This window comes from Poecilia formosa, unplaced genomic scaffold (genome assembly GCF_000485575.1).
Source record: "Poecilia formosa unplaced genomic scaffold, Poecilia_formosa-5.1.2 Scaffold350, whole genome shotgun sequence".
NCBI lineage: Eukaryota > Metazoa > Chordata > Actinopteri > Cyprinodontiformes > Poeciliidae > Poecilia > Poecilia formosa.
In genome coordinates, this window is record NW_006800289.1 from 611,029 (window position 1) to 637,405 (window position 26,377).

Consider the following 26,377-nt stretch of genomic DNA (forward strand, 5'->3'; position numbering starts at 1 on the left):
TTGGAGTTGTCCTTGTTAGAACTGATTAAAGTGGAATAATATGTTGATTTGGCTAAAGAAATTGCATCTTTGTATAAAAGAATGTGACTGGAATACATGTCTTTGTGAACCGTGAGACCAGTTTTTTGGTACAGTCTTTCAAGGCGACATCCTTTTGTTTTTAACTGTTGAAGAGTGGAATTAAACCAAGGTGCAGTATGAGTAAAAGATGGATGGATGGATGGATGGATGGATGGATGGATGGATGGATGGATGGATGGATGGATGGATGGATGAGTGTGTCTGCTATTCAACAGGATTTAAACTGGTCAGAGTTAGAATCAGCCAGTCAGCAGCTCTTACAGCCTGTTCATGTAAGCTGAGTTTCCTGGATGCTGATTGGTCGGTTTGTCTGGTTTCCAGCTGTTTCCTGCGCTGTGTGGGCCGCCTGCCTCCCCTGCAGCAGGTAGCGACCCGCCGGGTCGGTTCCGTCCCGCTCCGGGCCTCCCGTCCTCCTGTCCTGTTTGAGTCAGAGCCGCTACAGGAATAGCTCCAGAACAGGAGAGGGAGTAAGTGGGTGAGAAGCAGAGATCAGCGCTGTTTAATATGCATGATGAAAATGTGTGAGGACGGTCAGAATCTCACAACTCCTACTCTGTGTTTTCAGAAAGCCTCAGCTTTCAAATATCACAGCTGAATAATCTGTTTGATGCAGATCTGTAAGCTGATTTCAGGGTTATGTGACCTTTGGTGAGGAAAGAGCTCAGCGCTAAGCCTCGGATTGGTTTGTTCAGAAAGAAATGCTGATAAAAACCATAAAGCAACAGCAAACAGGATGAGCTGTTTCATCTCTGCAGACAGAGAGAGAGAGACAGAGAGGGAGGGAGAGAAAGAGAGAGAGAGAGAGAGAGGGAGAGCTGCATGTTGGAGTTGACAGGAACTGGGCCGAACAATTTTAGTGTCTGACCTGCAGGGAGGATCCAGGTTACAAACTGGTTCAGCTCAGAAAACACGAGGAAGTCTCATGGAGAGCCTGGAATGTTGTGGTTCATCATCGCTCCCAGTTCCAGGAGCAAACTGGATTTTCAGAGGAAAAACTTCAATAATCCAACAGCAAAGATTAAAAAGGGAACATGGGCCTGAAAAAAAAATCACAGTACAAACCTTTAATCTGAGAACATTTATTAGGAGAGTTTAAATGAGGCTCATTAGGAAGAAAAGCCCACAGCATCACAGATCCACCACCATACGTTATAGTTTCCACCTGGAGTCTCCACAGGTCTAGTCAAAGTCCCTGGAGAGCTCTACATGTTTGATGGTATCAACCTATTCCCAAACAGCAGGTTGGCATGTTGATGAAACCTCCTGGTTGTCATGGAAAAGCTTCCAATAACACAAAAAAGTTTCTATTCTTAGTCACGTTTTTGTAAAAATAATTGCTAAAGAATCTGAAAAGACGTTAAAAGTCGCTACATTAGCATCAGAGGGAGAGAGAGGGACAGACAGAGACCTGACCTCTGACCCCGTCACCCCTTCAGGTAGCCACGCCCCCAGCGTCTGCTGGCTCCACCCACTTTAGTGGGCATGTCTGAAAGAGATCAGGTGATCCAACTTAAATATATTTCATTAGTCAAAGTTCATCCAAGTTAATTTATAAATGTTTAAGTTGCCAACTAAATAAAAACTTCACTTAATTCCTTTGTGGTAAATTAAAATAACCTTTTTAAGTTGGTGCTCCATTCTTTTCTTTTTTTGTGTAGAAAGCATTTTTTCTACCTAAACCTTTTCAGGTTTATGATGAACTGACTAGGAAAAACTGAAATCTGTATAGTAATAAGTTTTAATGTAAAATATTGAGTTGTGAGGAGAAGAACAACGTAAACATCAGGATGTTTTCTGTTGTAAGTCACAGCAGCAGGAGGATTTAATGATTTCACTTTGATCTGAATTATTTCAGATGAAGCCACATATCGACTCAGAATCCTGACATTATTTCTGGATTTAAACTGAGTTTCACCAGCTTTTATTTACTTTATTCACATATAAAGTTTTAGTTTTTTACTGGTCAATAAAAGGTGCATTGAGTGAGTTTGACTGAACATAAAGCTGTTAGATAAAGAGCAGCATTCTTCTGCAGACATGAATGTTTTTAAGGTCACTATGAATATAGACTAAAACGTTAAGATCGTTTGTTGTGAGGATGAATGAAGTGAAGAACGAGCGATGAACACATGAATGAATCCAGTTTTACACACAGAGCTGAATGACTCCAATCAGGATTTTATTTTAAAGGAATTGGAGCAAAGATGGCCGACGGGAATCTGATTCAAAGACGGGTTGTCCTCCTGGACTGGAAGCTGTTAGTGGAGACAGAGAGGGGTGTGTGTGTGTGTGTGGGGGTGTGTGTGTGTGTGTGTGTGTGTGTGTGTGTGTGTGTGTGTGTGTGTGTGTGTGTGTGGAGGGCGGATTGTTTCTGCTGATTGGAGAATCTGAGGAAAAAGGTCAAGTAGCGACGGAGAGGAAATCCAATCAGTCCTGCAGACCTGAACAGATGAGCCGTCAAGCTGAGCGCGCCGCCGATCTGTCTCTGTGGGGACAGAGGGGACATCATGGGACAAAGGGGAGAGGAGACAGAGACATCATGGGCAGGAAGGCACATTGGGGGACGGGAGGACGGTCTGGGTTATTATTGAATTCACTGAAACTTTAAATACTTTTTTTCTCTGTTTAAAAGTTTTTATCAGCCAAATGTTCAGACACAAAAATATTCACACCTTTAAAACTTTCAACATGTCCTTCTGAACCACTTCTTGTTGATCCTTGAGGGTTGCAGTCAGAGGACAACATGGTGAGTTTATGTAGGACAGAATTGTGTTGTGTGAAGGACAGGTGTCCCACAGGTGTCTCTGCTCATTGTAATCAGCGCTGGGTCATCAAAGGTCCTCTGCTGAGGCGGACGGCGCCCTGAGTAGCTGATTGGTCCGTTTAAAGCTGCAGCGTGTCTGTCGGGGTCTCTGATTGGCCGAGTGATAAAGCTGATTTAAAATGAGGATGATGAACGGAGAGGAAGAAAGTTTCTGGGGTTTTATTAGAACAACTCTTCATGTAGGAAGAGACACAGGAAGACACCTGGAGACACAGGAAGACACCTGGAGACACAGGAAGACACCTGGAGACACAGGAAGACACCTGGAGACACAGGAAGACATCTGGAGACACAGGAAGACACCTGGAGACAGAAGAAGACACCTGGAGACACAGGAAGACATCTGGAGACACAGGAAGACACCTGGAGACACAGGAAGACACCTGGAGACACAGGAAGACATCTGGAGACACAGGAAGACACCTGAAGACAAAGGAAGACACCTGGAGACACAGTAAGACACCTGGAGACAGAAGAAGACACCTGGAGACACAGGAAGACACCTGGAGACACAGTAAGACACCTGGAGACACAGGAAGACACATGGAGACACAGGAAGACACATGGAGACACAGTAAGACACCTGGAGTCACAGGAAGACCCCTGGGGAGACCTGGAGACACAGGGAGACACCTAAAGACACCTGGAGACAGAAGAAGACACCTGGAGACACAGGAAGACACCTGGAGACACATGGAGACACCTGGAGACACAGGAAGACACAGGAAGACACCTGCAGACAAATGGAGACACNAGACACAGGAAGACACCTGCAGACAAATGGAGACACAGGAAGACACCTGGAGACACCTGGAGACACCTGAAGACACAGGAAGACACAGGAAGACACAGGAAGACACCTGGAGACACAGGAAGACACATGGAGACACAGGAAGACACCTGGAGACAACTGGAGACATCAAAAGACACCTAGAGACACCTGGATACACTTGAAGACACCTGGAGACACATGGAGACACCTGGAGACACATGGAGAGACCTGGAGACACAGGAAGACACCTGGAGACACAGGAAGACACNACCTGGAGACACAGGAAGACACCTGGAGACACAGGAAGACACTTGGAGACACAGGAAGACACTTGGAGACACAGGAAGACACCTGGAGACATCTGGAGACACAGTAAGACACCTGGAGACACAGGGAGACACCTGGAGACACAGGGAGACACCTGGAGACACCTGGAGACACAGGAAGACCCCTGGGGAGACCTGGAGACACAGGGAGACACCTAAAGACACCTGGAGACACCTGAAGACACTTGGAGACACAGGAAGACACTTGGAGACACAGGAAGACACCTGGAGACACCTGGAGACACAGGGAGACACCTGGAGACACAGGAAGACACCTGGAGACACCTGGAGACACAGGGAGACACCTGGAGACACCCGGAGACACCTGGAGACAACTGGAGACATCAAAAGACACCTAGAGACACCTGGAGACACAGGAAGACACCTGGAGACAAAGGAAGACACCTGAAGACACCTGGAGACACCCGAAGACACAGGAAGACACCCGAAGACACCTGGAGACACAGGGAGACACAGGGAAAAACAGGAAGACACCTGGAGACACCTGAAGACACAGGAAGACACCTAGAGACACAGGAAGACACAGGAAGACACATGGAGAGACCTGGAGACACAGGAAGACATCTGAAGACACAGGAAGACATCTGAAGACACAGGAAGACCCCTGGAGATACAGGAAGACACCTGGGGAGACCTGGAGACACAGGAAGTCACCTGGAGACAGGTGTCTCCCGGGTTCCAGTGGGCTCCCCCGGGTTCCACCCGGTTCCAGTGGCTTCTCCCGGGTTCTAGTGGGTTCCCCCACGTTCCAGGGGGTTCCCCGGGTTCCACCCGGTTCCAGTGGGCTTCCCCGGGTTTCACCCGGTTCCAGTGGGTTCCCCCGGGTTCCAGTGGGTTCCCCCGGGTTCCAGTGGGCTCCCCCGGGTTCCAGTGGGCTTCCCCGGGTTCCACCCGGTTCCAGTGGGCTTACCCGGGTTCCAGTGGGCTTCCCTGGGTTCCAGTGGGCTCCCCCAGGTTCTACCCGGTTCCAGTGGGCTCCCCCGGGTTCCAGTGGGCTTCCCCGGGTTCCACCCGGTTCTAGTGGGTTCCCCCGGGTTCCAGTGGGCTTCCCCGGGTTCCACCCGGTTCCAGTGGGCTCCCCCCGGTTCCAGTGGGCTCCCCCGGGTTCCCGTGGGCTCCCTCGGGTTCCACCCGGTTCCAGTGGGCTCCCCCGGGTTCCACCCGGTTCCAGTGGGCTTCCTCGGGTTCCACCCGGTTCCAGTGGGCTCCCCCGGGTTCTACCCGGTTCCAGTGGGCTCCCCCGGGTTCCAGTGGGCTCCCTCGGGTTCCACCCGGTTCCAGTGGGCTCCCCCGGGTTCCACCAGGTTCCAGTGGGCTCCCCCAGGCTCCACCCGGTTCCAGTGGTCTTCCCCGGGTTCCACCCGGTTCCAGTGGGCTTCCCCGGGTTCCAGTGGGCTTCCCCGGGTTCCACCCGGTTCCAGTGGGCTCCCCCCGGGTTCCAGTGGGCTTCCCCGGGTTCCACCCGGTTCCAGTGGGCTCCCCCGGGTTCCAGTGGGCTTCCCCGGGTTCCACCCGGTTCCAGTGGGCTTCCCCCGGGTTCCAGCCTCCACATGTCTCATTTTCCTTCTTAAATTGCAGTCAGATCATCAGATTCTTTAAGACTTGCGCCGTTTGTGACACAATGGTTCTTTCACTTCTCTCCAGGTGTCATCACCTGCATGAGTCCTGTTACTACGGTAACCACCATGTCAGAGGAACACCAGCACTGGATTGTTTCCTTCTGCTGAATCTCAGCGTTAAGCCGCATCCAGCAGGAGGCGAATATTTCACGCTAATGAATGTTTGAAAGACGCCTGCTGCTGGCTCAGGACTGTCCCTGTCACCTGCAAACATCCAGCATTTCACTAGATGTGTCCCATGTGGCTCGGGTCACGAGGTCAGCATCTTTCTCCTGATTGGTCCGTTCAGTGCGAGGTCAGCATGCGGCTCACAGCGACCGCTCAGCCTGCCTTTCTCCTGTGGCTGAGTTTCTGAAAACTGTTTCTGTTCTGCTCTCCTCCATCGATCCTCACTCCGATCCGATCAGGGAGCCGAACAGATGCATGATGGGAAAGCTGCTCTGGAGCTGACAAAGATAAATGAGTCAGAAACAACAAGGACAAAATGTTCTGGAGCATTTAGAGTTTGTTTGCTTTGCAGCCTCCAGACCGGACCAGAACAGAGGTTCTGATGGTCCACTGGGTCCAGCCAAGAATCCATCCAGTCAGCCAGCCATCCATCCTGGAAAACATCAGCTTTTAAGTCTTACCACAGACTCTCTGCTAGACTTTGACTAGGCCATTCATAAACACAATATAAGTAAAAGCTGTTGGTCTTCTGGTTTTTCTTCCATAAAAACAGATTTATAGAGACTCATGCCATATCTTCCTAATGATTCTGTTTAAAGATGGCGGCACCGATGATCTACCCAGGCCTCCCTGGTTCCACTGGATCTTTCTGGATCCATTCCGGCTGTGGTTCTGGATCAGACTCTTATTGAACCGTATTCTCCTCTGTTCCCTGCAGCAGTAACGGAACACCTGAGCTGCTTAATGGGATTGCTGGGAGCGTTTCCGGCACGCACGCGCTCTTTTCTTCTTGGATGAGAAACGGGACACCGAGAGGAAGCTCAACAAAGGCTGAGCAGCTAATGAGGCCCGGCTCCAGCAGCCGTAATGACGCCGCTTTCTGCCGCAGGGGGGCCGATAAGGCCAGCAGTTAATTAACGCGTGTTGGAGAGCTGTTCATGTTGCGTTCAGGGCCGTCCGTTGCCCCGCTGCACGTCTCCCCAGGCGAGCCGCAGCTTCCCAGGGAGTTTGGTTTAATTTCTGCTGTCAGAGAGCCGGTGAACCGCGGAAACCTTCAGCAGCGCTGCTCTGATAGAAACCTGTTAAGTCTCATCTGTAATCAGCCCAGCCTGCGGGATGAAAAGGCAGGACGTGCTGTGGGTCTGGAGGGTCCCATAAATATTTATCTACCGTCTCCCAGGAGGTTCAAGCGGCCGCCGCCTTTTCTCCTGCCAGGATTATCATGTAATCCCTCATATTCAATCAGCCTACAAGGTCAGAGGTCGTTTCATCCCAAGAGTGGATGAAGCGCTTTGTGTTTTAATGTGGAGTTAATGAGACTGAGGATGAGGATCTGCTCATCTTCCTCCTCCAGAACCCGACAGGAGGACACGGGAAGGATACAGTCAAAAATTAGCAGCAATAAGCAAGACAAATTAATAAAGGTTTATTAGAAAAACAAACATGATTTCACCATGTTATTCATTCATTTACAAATGTCTCAAAATGTTTAGTTGGAGCTAGTTATTTAGTTGTCAAGCTAAATATGTAGCTAGAGAACAAAATATTCAGATTGTAGCTAGTTTGATGCTAACTAGTTAACAAGCTAACTGGTTGAAGCTAAATATTTAGATTGAAGTTAAGCTAGCTAAGCTTCAAACTACATATTCAGTTTGCTAACTAAGCATTTAGCACCAACTACATATTTAGCTTGCTAATTAGCCTCAAACATTAGCTTCAATTTAAAGCTAAATTGAAGCTAAATAAGTAGTATTTGCTAAATATTTGGTTGGAATACTAAGGCAGCAACTTAGCTACTGAGGTAAATATTTGGCTTAGAAGCTAAACCCCAACAGATCAAACATTTAAGCAGTAGCAGGACAAATCTGGATGATTTTCCTGATTTAATCCTGCTGCTTCCCGCTCAGCATCACAATCACCAGCAATAGGAAGGAGTTTTAACAGCTTTACGGTTCCGTTTTCTGCTGCTCCGCACACAACAGAACCGCTCCAACCAGACCCGGGTCAGAACCGCCGGTGTTCCGTCAGATAGCCATACGCTGTCAGGATAGCACACATGCAGTTAGTACGCATGCCCGCGCATGCGCATTAAGAAGTCCGACCGTCAGTGGAGTAGTCAGTTCAGCATACGCAACAAGTTATGACGAAAATAAGTCATTAAATTTTTAATATTATCATATAATATGATAACTATATAGATATACATGCGTCGTGGTATCAAAGTGTATTTAAAGCAGGTCTGGCTGCAGCTGCAGTCAACTACAACACACACCGTGTAAAACTCATTAACTGCTAAGTCAGGATGCCATACAACTGTTAATAACAAAGTGTATGATAATCTACGTCATGATTCTATGTTGTTGATTAAATAAAATCATATGGTAATGACTGCATATACATGACTGAGCTAAGCGTATGACTATCTGACAATGTATGCTGATCTGACAGAACACCGGCCCTGAGGTTCTGAACGGATCGTCTGTACAGGACAACATTTGAAATAATCCACACAAATAGGGAACAGGAGACAATAAACTTAAATGTTTTATGAGTCGGGTTAAAAACTTGAAAGTAAAAAACTGGATGAAAAGTTTTAATGTTTCACAAAGATTTCCTGAAATCTGCTAGAACTGTCTTAAATGTCATTCGAAATGAAAATTTGATTTTGTTCAACGTTCTGCAACAAAATTAATGCATTCTAAAGTAAGGAAATAAGAACTTCTGTTGTCTGTTTATCAGAATCACCGTGTTGCAAACAGCGCTGGGCTTACAGAATCGGACCGCTTTGCTCTTTTGCAAACTGGAGAAAATACTGAGCGGCTGGAATCCCGGCTGGTTGTGGGTTTGAATCCCAACCTGGGGTTTTTCTGTTCTCCTGCTTCCTCCCACTCTGAAACATGTTGCGTGTTTTGTTTCTCTGAAGCTTGGCTCAGATCTCACCTTCAGTCCGTCTGATATTTAATTAAATCTGCAGCGAAGCCACCGCCTGGTTCTTGTAACGCAGCGATGCAAATCCGCCGTGACATCATGGACCTGCAGACGGACACACCCGGCTTCTGCTTTCCATCCTCTGGATAGTTGATCCTGTCTGCTGAACGCCAACCTGCACCAGGCACAAGTTATTCTATTGCAGGTCTACAGAACATAAAGAAGAAAAGTGCACTGTCTGAGCTTCAGGTTGATTTCTAGAAAAATACTGGAACCCTTCAGTTCGGCCGAATGCTGCAGCACCTTGTTTGCTGCCGATTTCGGGAGGTGTGGATATTTTGTTATTATATTTATACACACACACACACACACACTATATATATGTATTCCTGTGGAAGATTAATTAGGAGGAACAAGAAAATCCTTAAAGTCTACAGAACCTTTTCACATGAAGCTAAATCATTATTTCAGGTGAACAGTCATTGTTGAAGCAGGACAGACGAACCCGGCTGATCGTTGGATCATTTCATGTCTTTGTGCTTTTATATTTTTTATGTTTTAATTTATTCTAAGCTGTGTGTTGAATGTAAAATGAGGCTTTGCTTTTTTCTGTCTACAACAGTAAAATAATGTTGGTCATCCTTCTTCTCTTATGAGCTGTTAACAGTTTCCATGCAGGTCACTGGGATTCTGGACTGAAGGAGGAAGCGGGAGTACCCAGAGAAAACTCATCCATTCACAGAGAGAACATGTAAACTCAGTCACAACATGAATTTATGGACGGACTGACTGGGAATCCTCTCTCAGTTTGGTTCGTTTGGGGCAATTATAAATTATTCTCATGTCTGCAAAACCACAGTTTGGTGTTTTCATGGGTACGTCCCGGAACCAAGAAGTTACAGAATGACAGGCGGGGGATTTCTTTATTTTTTTAAATCGACTTTGGGAAATGTAATACCAATTCTGAATCGTAGTAAATAAAAATGTGATTTCTTTTTCCACAGAGCAACTGGCTGCCTTTACAGGTGAGTTCACCTCACTCCTGCCCCCTGGTGGCCGCTCCAGACCTGCCAGCTCTTCTAACCGGATCACTTTCCTGTTCGGTTCGGTCCGCGCAGCAGGTCGGATCTCAGTCGGACCAACCTGGGGAAGTCTGTGCGTCTCCGGATCCATTTCCTGCTTTTAACAAACTTCTCCCGACCTCTGAGAGCGGAGCCGCCTGTTAGAGAGGAGGAAGAGGAGGACGAGGACGAAGAGGAGGAAGGTCCTGCTGTCGGAACAAGATGAAAACACAGCAGCAGGTTAGATAACTGCATTATTGTCTCTGCGAGGGACAGGTGGACATCCCGGGGACAGGTGGACATCCCGGGGACAGGTGGACATCCCGAGGACAGGTGGACATCCCGGGGACAGGTGGACATCCCGAGGACAGGTGGACATCCCGGGGACAGGCTGTGCTGAGGGACTCTAACTTCTTGACGCTCCATCTGAACCGCAGCGGCTTCGCTCTGAAAGGTGACTCGGTTTCTCGTCTCATTCCTTAACTTTTTTATTTTGATTGAAACCTGAGCGAATCAGCAGCTGCAGCTTCACATCAGGTCTGAAGCTCTGCCGAGGATCCAGAAGTTCTCAGAAACACCTTCTGTTAGAAACTAAACCAGAGAACCGGGATAAAGCTGGAGGTTAAAGGTCATCTGTTGGTGATGCTGCAGCTTCCGGCCGGTCAGTTGGACATAATTCAATCTAAAATATTATTTGATTCCAGCTTTACGGTGGTCTGATGGAGTAAAGCGACAGATTGAGCTTAGATCCCCAGAAATCTGAGAGGCGCCACCTGCTGGAGGAAAGAGGGAACATGGCAGGCTGTTTTAACATAGATTTGGTTTCTGTAGTTACATTCCAGATATTTAAAAATGAGTTTTGACTCTGCACAACTAGATTTTTACTACTCTGAATGATGATTTAAGACTTCTGTTTTTAGCTACATCACATCTCCACCCTGCTGGCTACGTCACCCTGTCATCAGCAAACAGCAGGACTCTGTATCTGAGGATTCTTGTCTCACCTCACCTGTCAACCTGTAACCACTGTAAACCAGAAGAGGCTGAAGCCTGACTCCCAGGTGCCTTTCCTTACCTCACACCTCACTACTGTCTCACTGCCATCACACAGGAACCTCTGACAAAGTTTAAAGCTGGAAAATCAGCAAAGTTCCCCAACAGTTGAGCCAGAAACTGGTGGCTGAAGGTTTTTCAAATTGGAGCACAAAGCTGCTGTATTTGAAAGATGGATCACTCTTAGTGATTAAGGGTGATGTCAATGTGGCTAATGTTGGGTCTGTGGAGCTCTTTAAGTGGCTCAGACACTAGCTATGTTCCCATTAACAAGGATTGCGTAAATTTAATGTACCAAAATAAATTTGCTAAATGGAAGCTCACCAATTTTGAAAAAACTCAATAAAATGTTTTTGTGCTAGGATTATGTATAGAAACAGATGTATGTTGCAAAGATGCAATGGAAACACTCGTTTTGTTTCACGGAGTCACATGATCAACAGCTGGATGTTACTACTGGCAGAAACAACAAAGAAGACGGCAGGACGTGTGAGGAGGACGATGGTTTTCATCCATCGCTGCCTTGACTTTTAAAGGCTTATTGCTGGAACAAGCTCATTCACGTGTGATTGTGATTTTTCAACATTAGCAAAAGATTGACAAACATTTACGTACATGAGTAAAGGGAACGGAGCTGAGCAGCATCTCTGGCTAACTTCTAGTTTTTCTGTCTTTTCAGTGTCTTGCTCGGAGTTGGTCTTCCTCGTTAGCTTGACCCACAGAAAGTTCTTCCATCCCGTCCCGGATCTGTTGCCAGCATGCCCATCATTAGCAACGCCAACCATGACTTCAGCACCTACTCCATCAGCAGCGATGATAGCAGCCTGGACCGCTTCTTCACTGAGATCCCAGAGACCGAGACCCTAAAGGGGGTGTACTTCCAACGTGCCCAGCTGCTGCGGGAGCCCCAGGCCTCCTTCGTGGTGGACCACGCCGTGCAGGTCCTCATCAACGTCGGGGGGAACCGCTACGCCTTCCCCTGGAGCACGCTGGAGCAGTTCCCCCAGAGCCGACTGGCCCGTCTTCGCTCCTGCACCACGCCGGAGGAGATCGCTCGGCTCTGCGACGACTACGACGAGACGTGCCGGGAGTTCTTCTTCGACCGGAACCCCACGGCCTTCAGGGTCATCCTGAACTTCCTGGCGGCGGGGAAGCTGCGTCTTCTGCGGGAGCTGTGCGCCGTCTCTTTGCATGATGAGCTGGACTACTGGGGAGTGGACCCGGGCCACATGGAGCGCTGCTGCCGGCGGCGGATGATCACCCGGGTGGATGAGGTGGCAGAGCGCCGGCGGAAGGAGGAGGAGTGGAGGCAGAAGAGGATGAAGCTGAAGAAGAGACCCCCGCAGGCGGAGAAGGGCTACCGCAGGCTGGTGTCGGCGCTGCGGGAGGTGATGGAAAACCCGCACTCGGGTTTGGCAGGGAAGATTTTCGCCTGCCTTTCCATCATCATGGTTCTGGTGACTGTGGTCAGCCTCTGCATCAGCACCATGCCGGACCTCAGAGACGAGGAGAACCGGGTGAGTCTGACTCTTTCCAGGCTTTTCCAGTTTAGGGAACTGGACCGAACCCAGTTCCCTAAACTGGTTCAGGACTGAGCAAAAGTCCTGAACCAGTTCTACTTTCTGTGCTGACTAATAATGTTTTAAATTTGATTTTCAGGATCTTTGTCACCATCAGTCTGTCACCCAGAACACAACTCTTTTATTTTTACTTTAATCCGAGAAAAATACTAATGAAGAATCGGTTTTCCAATGAGAACTGAACTCTTGACCTTTTTTAGAAAAGTAACACTTAAACGTTTCCTCATTTTGTTATATGATAAACACCAGAGATTCTAAGTGATAGATCAGCATATCATGGACAGAAGCATGCTTAGATTAGACCAAAGTTTACTATTCGGTTTTACTGTCAAAACTGTGGATTCCTTTCCTGAAGCATGGTGCTGGAGTTGTCATGCTGTGGGATGAAGTTCTGTTGGAGACGGTAAACATGCAGAAGATGCTCTGATCTCAGACCTGAACTGAAGTTCATGCAAAATGTTGTGTGATGCTAAACAGTTAGCCACAAACAAAAGGCTCAGCTTGAAGCTAACTTAACATTTAGCTCCAAACTAAACATTTAGCTTGCTAAATATTTAGTTACTTAGCTAAACATGTAGCTTGAAGCTACGTTTTGTAACTATTTATGTTGAAACTACATAGTTTCAAACTAAATATTGACTTTGAAGCTAAATATTTAGTTTATGGACTCTGCATCTGTGTAGAGCTGCTGATGGCCGAAGAGTCAGTTCAGCAGCAGGTCAGCCAGAGGCATTATGGTATAGTTCAGAATGGCCTAGTCCAAGTTGTTCAGGTTGAGCTGGAGCTGTTCAACCTGACCCGGCTGCTGCTGGTCTGATTCTCTCCTCTGGTGAACCCTGAGGCGTCAGCGCGCTGCGTCTCTTCTGATCCAGTCTGAGCTCAGATCCGACATGATGACGGCTCGCTGTCCTCAGGCTGGAAGGTGTTTGGAGAAACATCTCTGATAACTTCCTGTCTGCTGGAGCAGAGCTTCCTGTGGCGGCGGCGTCCAGATTAAAAATATTGACTTTATTATTTCCTAGAAGCTGCGTCTGTCGCGCTGACAGGCTCGTTAATCATCTCTGTGTTTTTATGCGCCGGCCTTCGCTGTTCTGTTGTTGAATCTCACAGGAAGAGAAAAAGATTTTTTATGTTCCAGCAGGAAGGAAATCGATGCTCTGCAGGTTTTCATGCTGAAAAAACGTGTTTGCAGCTTAAAAATTCAGAATATTTAATATTTCCTTGATTTGTTGTTACAATCTGCTGAATTATAAATATTATTTTCAATCTTATACAAGTGATAAGATAAAACAATGTCCTAAATAATTAATCTGTGGATTTCTGTACCTGTCAGCCTTCAATCTTCCTCTAAGGACGAAAACTAAAAATCCAGATTAGCAGAAGGAAAGAAGAGGAAGCAGAACGCTGCGTCCATCATGTCTTTAAACGATAAATCTGAATTAATATTCTACAGAAGCCTGATGTGTCAGTTTCCGGGCAGAGCTGCCGACTTTTCCTCCTCTGGATCCTGAACAACAAGCAGCAGATTTCCTCCCAGCCGGGAATCCTCCTGTCATTTTCCCACCGTTGTTCATCTTCTTCTGGTCTTCCTGCAAAGTTCATCCAAGATCTTCACGTCACAACGAGCTCCGCCTTCATCAACCTGGAGATAATTTGTCACTCAGGCTTTTCAGAGCTGATGGTTTTTCATGCAGCAGGAACAGAAACATTATGACATCACAGCAGGGCTTCTCGTCTCCCACTCCGGACAGAAACTAAAATCATGTTTCCTTCTGAAACAACCTGTTTTTGACTCGGGTGGTTTCTCCAGGTGTGACCCTTGACCTGACCTGCTGCTAGCTGGAGGCGTTTCCTGCTTCAACACACAGCTGGTTTAGACTTCAGGAGGAAATAATCCTGTCATGAAATAATAATCCTGTCAGATTTTCACCGTGTTGTTCATAAATGTCACAAACTAAATATTTAGTTTAAATTTAAATATTTAGCTCAGAATAGCTTCAAACTAAATATTTACCTCCAAAGTATTTCAGTGAGTTAAATCTTTAGCTTAACTACCTTTTTAGTTAGCAAAAAAATTAGTTAGCAGTCTGATTAGTAGCTCAGACTTACAAACCAAATATTGAGTTTAAAGCTATTTAACCTCAAGGTACATATTCAACACTAAATAATTGGTTGGCTAATTAAGTATTTAGTTTATAACAGGCTAAATAGTCCAAACTGTTGCTTCTCTAACTGTGAAGCTTGACAAACAGCTCATTCGTTTCCTCCTGGTACCGTCGTCGTCTCTTCGCGTTGCCTCCCAGATGCCGTAGTTTGGTGTAATGTCTCTTCATCTCCATGTTTCCTCTTCGCAGGGCGAATGCTCCCAGAAGTGTCGCAACATGTTTGTGGTGGAGTCGGTGTGCGTGGCCTGGTTCACCCTGGAGTTCCTGCTGCGCTTCGTCAACGCTCCCTCCAAGCTGGCCTTCGCTCGCGGCCCGCTCAACGTCATCGACGCCATCGCCATCCTGCCGTACTACGTGTCGCTGGTGTTCGACTTCGGAGAGGAGGCGCAGGACGAGGCGGTGATGGGGGCAGGCCGCGGCTACCTGGACAAGCTGAGCCTGATCCTGCGGCTGCTGCGGGCGCTGCGGATCCTGTACGTGATGCGGCTGGCGCGCCACTCCCTGGGCCTGCAGACGCTGGGCGTCACCATGCAGCGCAGCATGCGGGAGTTCGGCCTGCTGCTGCTCTTCGTCTGCGTGGCCGTCGCTCTCTTCTCCCCGCTGGTCCACCTGGCCGAGAGCGAGCTGGCGCCGTTTGCTGCCGCGCACCCCCAGCACAGCTTCAGCAGCATCCCGGCCTCCTACTGGTGGGCCATCATCTCCATGACCACGGTGGGCTACGGCGACATGGTGCCGCGCAGCGTCCCCGGCCAGATGGTGGCACTCATCAGCATCTTGAGCGGCATCCTCATCATGGCGTTCCCAGCCACCTCCATCTTCCACACCTTCTCTCGCTCCTACCAGGAGCTGAAGCAGGAGTACGAGCGCGTGTGGAAGCAGGAGCGCCACGAGGAGATGAGCGACTTCTCGCAGGAAGACTTCTCGTCTGCGTCCAAAAAGGAAAGTGAGGGAATGACGTCCAACGAGACGCATCGGTCCACGCTGCCACCCTCTGCTTTCTGATGGACCACAAGTTCAGACATTTCCAGTGTCCGTCCCTTTAAACCTTTAATCTGACTCCCAGATGGACGTCCGGCTGCGGCTCCTGAGGGCCCGGGTCTGCAGGTCTGGGATGCATCCGGTTGACCAACCTGCAGGATCCGAGCCCGAGGATCCGCTGATGTTGGGTCTCCAGCTGAGGAGTCTTCCTTTAATATCTTCTTCATCAGGTTTAGTTTTGTTCAGTGCTGCAGCTTCAACCCTTTATTGAGTCCAGATTTAGAGAATCTGTTGCATGTGATCCAGAAGGTCCATCGGTTTAAATCCCAGCCAGGTTTTTATGTGTGGATGGAGCCAACATGTAGTCTGATTTCCCTCTGATAGTCCGGAAGTCTTGGTTCTATTGGTACCAAAACATTTAACATCTCCAGCTGCTGTGGTTCTCTTCCTCTCTGCTCTGAGTCAAACCAACCTGTTCCCTTCCTGGCCTGTGGGGGCGCTGCACCAAGAATCACTGAAGGAAACGACACAGAAACCTCTGAAGACACTGAGAGCAACTTCCTTCTTCACCAGATGGAAACAAGATGGATTTTAGCGGTTGGAGGATTTCTCTTTAGTCTTTGGCTAAAGACCAGGAGCCGTTTCTGCTGCTAGCACGTTAGCTTTGGTTGTATTTCCCAGAATGCCTTGCGCTGTAGTCCACTTCCTGCTTTTAGAGCGGTTACTGGACCGGTTGGCTTTCACATTCAAACCAAACCAGAGTTCACTTCAACCGAACTCAGACCGGTTGAGGTCAGAGGTTGATTAGCATTCACAATTCACACTTCACCAACTGAACCAGACTTTGACTAGACAGACGGACTGGAGTCGGGTTAAAGTGGACTGAACAGAGCTGGGGAACAACCGTTAAACGTAAAGGTTTGGATCGCGTTGTGTTTGTTCTGTTGAGTCTTTCCACTGAACTTCAGCTGCAGCGAAACTCACTGGATCAGAGGCTTTGATTGGGAGGCACCATCAAATTAAAAATGAAAAACACAGAAACTGCTTAATGAAACGGTCACTAATGATGATAAAATTTCAGATTAGCATCAGAAAAACAGCAGCTGAGTCTCAGTGATCCGCTCACAGCTGAGGATTCCCCTGAATCTCTGGTTCCCTAAAAGTTCAGGTCGGGTTTTCCAGCCGACTGAAACGCATTCAGGATCTAACTGTTAATGAACTGAGCAGCTGTTTACACAGAGATATGATGCTTAAATTAAACTGTTAACTATGATCATATAAAGGCAATAAAACATGGACTGGATGAGTTCATAACGATGTGGTTCTGACTCGGTTCCCAGGAGGAGGAAATGGAACCAGATCAGGACTGGAACTGTCCTGGTGAAAAAACCATTATGATGGATGGACTTAAAATAAAAATACAGATATAACTTAAAATGTGTTTCATCTGTAGGCAGGGAAGAGACTGATTTACAAAAGCAACAGAAAGAGTCAAACATCCAGGGGGCTGAACAGTTTTTAGCGTCGGCGTTTATGATATGAATCGTTTCCTTGTATTGTAATGTGAAGTCACCTTCATCATCATTGAATCTGACACAGTTCTTGTCTAAACCGGACTTTAGCAGAAGTTTTTCTCCTCCGTGGTTCCAGAAAACTTTTCAGCTCAACTTGGATTCCAGTTCATGTTCTGGAAAAAAGTCTCGTTTAAAATCCTGTTCAAGTAATAAAGGTTAAAACTAAAAGTTAGCAAGACACCAATCATTTAAAGTCTTTAACCATATGGTTATGTTAAGAGGCTGTCTGACTGCCTTTTATTATTTAAAACAATGCTTTTTTTCCATTAAAAGCAGGATGTACATAGAAAAGAATCAACGTATTTTCCACCCATCGGGGCTATTACTGCCCTCTAGTTGTGAAGTTTGAAATCGCAACAATCAGAACAGAAACTCTGGTTTCACTTTCCTCCATTTCTCTGTTCTTCCTCTTCTTTTCTTTTGCTCTGCTGGTTTTCTGTTTTTGCATTAATTCATGTGGACCTGATCTATGAAATGTTTTCTATAGAAAAGACAGGAATTCCTGGGAGTTTGAGCGGTTCTGTCGCTGGCCCTTTAAGATGGAGCTACATGATTGAAACGCCAGCTGAGCTCAGATGAGGGGAATAAATTAATAAATCAACATGTTGATAAAACTTTTGGGGATATTTGCATTTTTATTGTTTCCATCTGCTTCTGTCTACATTAATTTCCCGTTTACACGAAACAATTTATTTTTCCTACAAATAACGTAAATTTAAGATGTGAAGGTTGAAAATGTGCAAAGTTCAAGCTCTGAACGGCTTCAGAGAAAAGGCTGTTTGTGCTGATCACACGCCTCCGTCTGACGCAGAGACGGAGTGATATTGACATTGAGTGATTTAGCGAGCTAAATATTTAGTTTGTAAGCTACATGAATATTTCACAAACTGAATATTCACCTTCAATCTCTAAATTTAGCTTAAATCTTTAGCTGATGTAGCAGGTTCCAAATGGTCGCCAGAATGAGGCAGAAGCCTTTAAAACAGCAGCAAACGGCGCCGATCAGTTCACACAGCGGCTACAGCTCCCAGCACAGCAATCTTCCCACGACAGCACAGGTAAAAAGTGAATACTGAGACTACCAAACACGCTATATGGAACAAAATCAAACACAGACCTTATAAAAACAGCTATTACAATCTTAACCTTTTTAGCAACTAAATTTCATTTCATAACTGCTAGCTTAGCTCACAGGGAGATCGTGGAAAGCAAAACTCACCATCACAGACGGCTACGTACATGGATAACAGCTGTGTCACACCAATTACCGCCCCCCGCAACAAGTAACATCAGGAACTATTAACTTGGTAACAAACATAAGGAAATTAGTAAACATGAAAATGAAATTTGGCATTGTTGATTTGCTGCAAAAGGACTCGGGAAGCAGAGGATATAAGGCTATATTAGATTTTTTAAAATCTAACCGTTATTAACCGTTGTATAATAGGATATAGTTCTTTTGGGGGGGAGGGGGCTTTGTCATGTGGTCCACACTTGCCAACCGCCAATAAATATCAAAAACATATGTATCAAGAAGAAGAAGAAGAAGAAGAAGAGTGTAAAAGTAGAAACAGTAAAAATAAAATGTTCCCCTGAATGTTTTGAGAATGTTAATTCATAATAATAATAAAATCAACTTGCTACACTGACATATTTCAGAAAACTTTCATGATCACCAAAATAAAGAGCGTGAAGCAGCAGATAGGAAAATACGGCTTTTATTACGAAATGAGTAACTTTGAGCTGAACATGATCAACTTTTCCAGCAACATGTTTTCAGCTGACAAACAAAAAGCAAAAAGAAACAAAAGTTTCATTAAAAATCAGTGACTCGTTGGCTGTCATAAAAAATAAATGTTACTAAATGTTACATTCTCCATCAGACAAACTGAAAAACAACTCAGAGTTTATAAAATCATAAATTAGCAGTAAAAATGGAGAACTATCAGCGACACGTCCAGTGTGTCGTTAAAACATCCAATCGGTTCTTCCCGCTCCAGCAGACTCGGTTCCGACCCAGATCCAGATCTCAGTGGAGCCGTTTTTCTTTCCTAAACTCTTTCTGCAGTGTCTGGGTCCAGGTCCAGTTGGGATCCAGGCAGAACTTCTTGTTGCTCTCAGTGGTGACTCTGCAGGAAAACAACATGCAGGAGGTTCAGAACCGGACCGGCTGGCAGAACACACAACTTCTGGGTCAGAACCGGGCCGGCTGACCGCCCAACACCAGAACAAAGTTCATATTTTGGTATTTATGCATCTTTAAAAGCCAACAGAATCATTGTTTCCATCCTGGTTTAATAATAATAATAATAATCATAATAATAATAATAATGCAGATTTGTTCTAATCTGATCACAATTTGAGACTTTTATTTTGAAGAGAACATAGGAGCTTTATTTTGGAACGCTGGCTTAGTTTCATTAGTCATGTGGATCCAGCAGCAGTCTGGTCAGTGAAGCCCAGAATCTCCGTTTTGATGCTGATTTATTATATTTATTCTGTTTTCAGTCATTATTTTAGTAATTTATTAAAGTTGTGGTGAACTCACATGACAGATCTGACTTTGCAGTGAATCGGAGAGTTCTTCATCTCCTTCACTTTCCCTTTGGGAATCTGCGTCTTGCCGTTGCCATGGCAACAGGCATCAAGTATCTCGCCCGGTCCGACTGGAGCTGCGAACAGAACCAGAACTTCAGCACCAACAACAGATTCACAGCTGAAGTAGAGAGACATAGAAGAGGAGGAGGAGGAGGAGGAGGAGGAGGAGATTCTCCATCAGTGGAGAGGAGTAGGAGAAAGTTTCTGACCTGCAGAGCTGGACCGCAGGGAGCAGAGGAGAGCCAGGAGGCAGAGGATCAGCTGGATCTTCATGGTTCCGGAGGTTCTGGAAGTGTGCCGGACCGGTCCAACCGGCTCTGTTTATATGTTCATCATCAGCAGCTGTTCTCAGAAAGCAGCGGCTCCTCCTCCTCCTCCTCTTCCTCTTTCTCTGAAAAGGATCTTCATCCTGACAGAAAACAGAAAACTGGTTTTATGGACCAACTTTCAGTTCAGTTTATTTTTATGACGCTAATTCACACCAAATGTCAAAAATCATTTTAATTCAGTCATTCAAATCGCTCTGATAAATCAATGCATTATCAGTTTATTAATCAACAGATCTCTTCCTAAACACATTTCCCAATAAACTCATTTTTTAAAGATGGTTTATGTCTAAGCTTTGACTTCATCATTTAATCCCATAAATCTACACACTGACATGCAAACAAACTAATAAAAAAATTAATGATGATAATAATGATATAAAATAACAATAATGATCTGCTAAAGAAGGTAATAATAACAGAAGGAAGGACTGATGGACCAATCAGATCTCTGATTATTAATGGGTTTATATGTGAGAATCTGAGATAATCTGGATTTAACAGAGAGCCGATGGAGGGAACCTAAACCAGGAGAAATATAATCTCAGTTTTAAGTTTTCATCAGAACTCAGCGCTTCTTTTCTTCATTATGAGACGTGGATTTAATGCCGTACAGATCAGCAGAACTTCACCTGAACCCAACCTCCTGCTGACCTCCTGCTGACCTCCTGCTGACCTCCTGCTGACCTCCTGCTGACCTCAGGTTGAAGCAGAAAACCAACAGCTACACCTGAACCGACCTCTCAGGTTTCTATGGATTCCAAGTACTGCGAGGTTCACAGATCGGCGGCAGAGACACGAGGAACTGAAACTGGAAGTGCTGAGACGTTTCACTGCCGTTCGCCGAACATTCAGAAAGCAGAAATGAAACGCTTCGCAGAAGAACAATCCCTGAAACTCTTCCAGAACCATTCCAGAAAGTTTGGCTCAGAGAAAAACTTTTCCTCTGAGTCTGGAAGGTCAGCTGGGGCACCGCCAGGCAGAGGGAGGCGACCTCTGACCTCAGGCCACACTGAGGCCTGCTAACGACCAGAACCAGCCAGGCTCCCTGTGGATCATAGCTTCCACCTGGAGAGAAACACGCGCACCTCCATACTGCACATAGAAGCTGTTTTAGGAAAGAAGTTCATCATTTTTCATGGAAGTGTTTGTAAAGCTGTAGAGACGATGTTTGGACTGAATCATTGACCTCGTGTCAAGAAAACATTTTGCAGCTGATGTTTATGGTGAGGGACATCCACTTGTCCTCTGTCCTTAACTTCCTGGATCATGTCTTGATTAAATAACCTTCTCTCCTTCAGTGCCCCAGTTCCTCCTGCAGAAAACAGCCCCACAGCATGATGGTGCCACTCCCATGCTTCCCAGTTGTTATGGTGGTCCCTGTTAATGGTCTTTATGTCCAGACAGTTCCACATCAGGCCACATCCTGAGTCAATCTGCACATTCCGGATTTAAGCTAAATTATGTTGTATTTAGCTAGTTCAGAGCTACATATTTAGCTTGAAGCTAGTTAACTGGTTAACTAATTTAACTTACTAACTTATTTTGAAACTGTGACATTTATGAATGTGAAACACGGTGAAAATATGACTAAATATAAAGTTTGAGGCTAAATATTTAACTTGCTAACTCTTATTGGTGAAACTGAATTGCTTCGAAGCTGATGCCGTCACCTGCTGCATCTACAACAACCATTAACAAATATTACAGGCTCACAAACACTGCTTTTATTTTGATAATCCACTTCTGCTTATCAGCAAGTAAATTTGGATATTATCTAAATATTTAGCTTTGACCTAGTTAAATAATTATCTGCAGCTAAACTAAGTATTGAGCTGGTTATTGCTGTTCATTTTTAACTGGAAATATTATAAACGGAATTTCATACATCCAAAAGTATTTATTAATTACAAAATTGATTAATGTGGAATAAAATTCTGCTACCTAATAAATATGTTAAATAAATGCAACTTCTTTCCTCAGCCATAAATGATACAATCCAGCTGCAATACTTCCAGTCTCCCGCCAGGTGTCGCTGTTTCTCCTCATGCTCCGCAGTGGAGATGATCTGTGGCTGCTGATGATTTAAAGGAGACGATGAAACACGTTCAGTCTTCATCTTTTATTGGTTAGGTCATCCAGCTACCTCACCCTCACACATTTAACTTAAAATTCATTTTGATTAAATTAAATTCAAAGAAAAACAAAAGCATTAAAACAAACTTCATTCAAACCTGTCACTTAAAAAAACGCAAGAAGAGAAAATCAAACAGGATCTAAAACACAAACAGCATCAAACCCAAAGTGATTGAAACGGCGCCACAATGAAGGTGAATCTGTAGAAAGGTGGACAACAGCTGTTCAGGCAGGATCGCTCCCTCACCGGGCCGGCGGTACCGGAACCGGGACCGGAACCGGGTCGCAGCGGGCAGAGTTGGACTCCGGCCCGGTTCCTAGAAGCCGAAGGTGTTCTCTCCGCTGTACGCCACGTACAGGAAGCCATCCTCGTCTTTCTCCTTATCGTACAGCTGCCCCATCGTGATGCTGCAACGGATCAGAGGCGCCATCATTTAACCATCCAAAAGTATTCACACCCTGCAAACATCCCACAGGTCTCATCCAAAAGTATTCACACCCTGCAAACATCCCACAGGTCTCCCAACAGTCATAATGTGGAAAACTGAGGTCTGATCAGAGGAACTAAATGTTGGAAAACCAACACTACATGTCACCCTGAACACACCATGACTCCCGGTGAAACATGGAAGTGGCAGCATCATGCTGTGGGAAGCATGGGAAGATGGATGGAGTTGAATCGGGATAATTCTGGAAGAAAGTCTTTTAAAGGTTCAGCTTCCAGCAGGTCGACCGCCTGAACATCCAGCTGGAGAAATTATGGGATGGTTTACATTAGAGGGGTCCAAAGTGTGGCGCGGGGGCCATTTGTGGCTCTGGAAATTATTTTGATCGGCCCTCTGACCACAAGACATGAATGGGAAAAATTTGGCCAACAAACAGAAAAACAACTGATGAGCCAAAAAACTCAGGAATAGTTTTTTTAGTAAAGCAACAGTTGCTTTGTTTCTGTTACAAATGAGCCAAAACTGTGACAATATTCCACTAATGTAAAAAAACAAAATAAATAAATAAATAAATTCACAGGTGCTGTGTTTCCATTAAATAAGAAATTAAATTAAATTCTTTGTGGTTTGTTCCAGTAGAAACATCATGTGATGCAAAATTTTTTTAATTAAATAAAGTAATTTCAATGCGACCAAAATCCCACCTCATCCTGGTGAAAAAACTTTTTATTGAAAAAAAAGATTTTTAAAAATTGGTGTGTTTCCATTAGGATAATTTATTTTCTAAATGTCAAACTGTGTAATTACAATCAATGGAAATGCAGCTGGACTTTTAAAATATCAGATTTTATTAAAATTTGGTTTATTAAACAGCAGGTAGAACTTAAAAAAAGGAGAAAATTCACAATATACTCATTTTTTATTTTTTATTTAATGAATTTTGTGGTCTGTGATTTGTTTAAATTTGCCATTTTTGGTCACAAAGGAAAAACGTTGAAAGCAGATTCATGGGTTAGAGTGGCCTAGTCAAAGACTAGACCTGAAAAAGCTGATGTTCTCCATTCAACTTGACTGAGTTGGAGACATTTTCAGTCGGAAGATCTGCTCTCCACACTTTTCAGATTTTATCCGTAAAACGTTAAAAACCATGAATCATTTTCGCCCGCAGTGTGAAAACTTCTGCAAAACGTCCAGCAGTGACTGACAGCGCGGCGGCCATCTTTCATAACCGGTCGCAATAATCAGTAAATCAATAAATCACATGATAAATTAAAATTAGCTCAATAATCTCCACTGGAAGGATTTATAATTTTTTCTCTTTCTACCAAAAACTGGAAGATAAAATTCTTCAGCCTGGTGTTTACATAAACTTCATGATTCATTTTATTTGTTGTTTCTCTTGTTTATTTATTTTAGATATTTAAAATGTCTTCCAGTTCCAGTGTTAAATCTTCATTAGTACCTAATAAGTGTATTGATCTCTCAGAATATGATCTTGCATTATTATGCCTTTATTAAAATTATAATACTTTAAATGGTGTCAAAATAACAATATTATCGTTTATCGTGATAACTTCAAGGATGATTTATCGTTGTCATGGTGACAGGTCAACGTAAACATGAGAACTAATGAGATGTGATGATTTATGCACATGGTCGGACTCTGGTGGGAAACTGGGTGAAAAGCAGGTCAAAGTTCAAAGTAAAACCAGGAGAGCCAGAGTTTGGGATCAGGTCTGGATCCCCAGTGGGAAAACCGACGCAGGGCGGGAACCGGAAGCTGACCTGGACTGTGGGACGGTTTTGTCCACAAACAGGAAGATGGCCTTCTCCGACGGCAGCTGGATGCGTTTCCTGATGATCCACATGAACTGGGCCACCGTGATGTCGGACGGCACCAGGTACTTCCTCTTATCGATGTCCACGATCTGGGAGCCCGACACCTTCTCCACGATGACCTGCCAGGGACAGAGACGTTAGAGGCGGGGGCACGTCCCACTGAGGGGACACGTCCCACTGAGAGGACACGTCCCACTGAGAGGACACGTCCCACTGAGGGGACACGTCCCACTGAGGGGACACGTCCCACTGAGAGGACACGTCCTACTGAGGGGACACGTCCCGCCGCCGGACACTCACCGGGACCCGGTCCGGGTACTTGCTGCGGATCTTGGTCGACTCTAAGCAGCGATGTTCTGCAGAGCAAACACACACAGAGATCAGCAGGATGCTTAACCGAACCTGGAGGAGATCTGAAGCTGCAGAGACGGATCTCTGACAGCGGATCTATGAGATCCCAGGAATCTGCCGTCCATCAGGCAGGAACCCCCCAGCACAGGAGGAATCCTCTGTCCTCCAAACACATTTCATGACGTTTATTTGGAAAACAAAATCCTGCAGATTTACAGACGAAATTAGATTTTGGGCGAGAGGCAGCTCCAGAGAGGTCCATTAGAGGAGATGAGTTCAAAGATTAGGGGAAATTCTGGCTTCATGGAGGAGAGCAGAGTGGCTTTCAGAGGAAATGAGGCCTGTATCAGGAGGAGAGGATTCTTTCAGTTTCAGCTGGTGGATCCGACCCGGAACACAACCCGGTTCGGTTCGGCTTCCAGCGGATGATCTCTGGGTTCCTGGCAGCAGTTCTGGTTGGACCTTCAGCACCAACAGCCATCTTTAAACCCGACTTACTTCCAGTAGCTCCCCCTCACAACAACCAGGCCAGAACCCGTACAGAACCGTTTCTTAGCAGCAGCTTCACCTAATTCCAGCTGAAATCATCCAATCACAGCCACAGACCCGGATTGGACTCAAACCCGTCTAGTGTCAGAACCGTTTCTCCGGTTTTTAACGCTTCTTACCCAGGGAGTGATCCTCTTTGAACATCCACTTCATGTTGGCCGTGTCCGGGCTGGTTCCGCTCGACGCTGCGGGTTTCAGAGGAGAGTCCCGGTGCCGGTTCCTCAGCGGGTCTGGCGGTGATTGTTCCCCCGGAGTTAGCGCTCGTTCAGAGGGGGCGGTGGCAAGTAAAACCTCCGCTAAACCAGATAAACAACAACAACAACAACAACCTCCTCTGTCCCCTTCTTCACAGCCAGCCCTCTAAGCTCCGCCTACCGTGACGTCACCGCGGGCTGTACCACTTCGCGGCTAAGAGGAGGGTTGGAGTAAAGAGAAAACTGCTGGTTTATTCCCGGTATTGATTCAGAAAATACGAAGCATTGTTCAGTAACTTCTATTATTTATTATCAACCTTTATAAACCACAGAACTTTCTGCTTTAGTTGACAATATATCCCGTCTTCCGGTGTATAATTACACCCGCAATATGATGCTTCTTCGCTCATAGTTTCGCCCGTTAACAACGCCGCCATATTGGTAAGGTAAACTATTGCTTTGATGCCACAGGAGGAACAGAATGCAGGAGCTGGACATCACACTGTTGTTTTATTTAAAAATTTAAATAATTTGATGCATATGTATGCAGGAATAACAGATTTCAGTCACACAACTTTTATTTTGATAGTTCCACTTATCGACACGTGAATTAGGATGTTAGCTAAATATATTTTGTTTGTAAACTAATTATTTTGCTAGCTCAAAGATAAATATTTTTGTATGGCGTTAAATACTTAGTTTTAAAATGATATTTATAAATTAATAAATGAGTGAAAATTTGAAAGAAAAATGAACCCCCATTTTTCTTTCTCATCACAGGCTAAACA

At 45.5% G+C, this 26,377-nt stretch overlaps 5 protein-coding genes across 11 annotated transcripts in view; 2 read left to right on the plus strand and 3 right to left on the minus strand.

Moving 5' to 3' along the window:
* Nucleotides 1-10,050, plus strand: part of pole3 (polymerase (DNA directed), epsilon 3 (p17 subunit)) — a 21,611-nt gene extending 11,561 nt beyond the window's left edge. Inside the window, exon 5 of the mRNA XM_016661931.1 lies at nucleotides 9,966-10,050. Coding sequence (XP_016517417.1) covers nucleotides 9,966-10,026 — 61 coding nt within the window. The 3' untranslated portion in view covers nucleotides 10,027-10,050. The remainder of the gene's footprint in view (nucleotides 1-9,965) is intronic.
* LOC103153452 (keratin-associated protein 12-2-like) lies at nucleotides 2,239-4,615 on the minus strand. Of its 4 annotated transcripts, XM_016661928.1 has the most exons (5): nucleotides 4,579-4,615; nucleotides 4,029-4,288; nucleotides 3,239-3,348; nucleotides 2,754-3,208; nucleotides 2,239-2,566 (listed from the first exon to the last, which is right to left on the minus strand). In XM_016661928.1, the coding sequence occupies exons 1-4, from the start codon at nucleotides 4,606-4,608 to the stop codon at nucleotides 3,081-3,083; spliced, it is 528 nt and encodes a 175-aa protein (XP_016517414.1). In that variant the 5' UTR covers nucleotides 4,609-4,615; the 3' UTR covers nucleotides 2,239-2,566; nucleotides 2,754-3,080. The 4 variants fall into 4 exon arrangements, with proteins under 4 accessions (XP_016517414.1, XP_016517413.1, XP_016517416.1 ...); XM_016661927.1 differs by having other exon boundaries at nucleotides 2,239-3,348; XM_016661930.1 differs by lacking the exons at nucleotides 2,239-2,566; nucleotides 2,754-3,208; nucleotides 3,239-3,348 and adding an exon at nucleotides 3,532-3,815 and having other exon boundaries at nucleotides 4,069-4,288.
* A 118-nt stretch (nucleotides 10,051-10,168) lies between the features above and the next one.
* Nucleotides 10,169-16,045, plus strand: LOC103153453 (potassium voltage-gated channel subfamily G member 4-like). 4 transcript variants are annotated; one of them, XM_016661925.1, is made up of 3 exons: nucleotides 10,169-10,254; nucleotides 11,533-12,370; nucleotides 14,788-16,045. In XM_016661925.1, exons 2-3 carry the CDS (start codon nucleotides 11,612-11,614, stop codon nucleotides 15,598-15,600), a joined length of 1,572 nt encoding a protein of 523 aa, XP_016517411.1. In that variant the 5' UTR covers nucleotides 10,169-10,254; nucleotides 11,533-11,611; the 3' UTR covers nucleotides 15,601-16,045. The 4 variants fall into 4 exon arrangements, with proteins under 4 accessions (XP_016517411.1, XP_016517410.1, XP_016517409.1 ...); XM_016661924.1 differs by lacking the exon at nucleotides 10,169-10,254 and adding an exon at nucleotides 10,372-10,461; XM_016661923.1 differs by lacking the exon at nucleotides 10,169-10,254 and adding an exon at nucleotides 10,609-10,861.
* A 2,801-nt stretch (nucleotides 16,046-18,846) lies between these two features.
* LOC103153454 (eotaxin-like) lies at nucleotides 18,847-20,176 on the minus strand. Its single transcript, XM_007574381.2, has 3 exons — nucleotides 19,958-20,176; nucleotides 19,699-19,822; nucleotides 18,847-19,279 (listed from the first exon to the last, which is right to left on the minus strand). The coding sequence occupies exons 1-3, from the start codon at nucleotides 20,019-20,021 to the stop codon at nucleotides 19,180-19,182; spliced, it is 288 nt and encodes a 95-aa protein (XP_007574443.1). The 5' UTR covers nucleotides 20,022-20,176; the 3' UTR covers nucleotides 18,847-19,179.
* Nucleotides 20,177-22,181: 2,005 nt separating this feature from the next.
* Nucleotides 22,182-25,755, minus strand: LOC103153455 (gamma-aminobutyric acid receptor-associated protein-like 2). Its single transcript, XM_007574382.2, has 4 exons — nucleotides 25,515-25,755; nucleotides 24,796-24,851; nucleotides 24,442-24,614; nucleotides 22,182-22,618 (listed from the first exon to the last, which is right to left on the minus strand). Exons 1-4 carry the CDS (start codon nucleotides 25,546-25,548, stop codon nucleotides 22,528-22,530), a joined length of 354 nt encoding a protein of 117 aa, XP_007574444.1. The 5' UTR covers nucleotides 25,549-25,755; the 3' UTR covers nucleotides 22,182-22,527.
* Nucleotides 25,756-26,377: the final 622 nt, after the last annotated feature.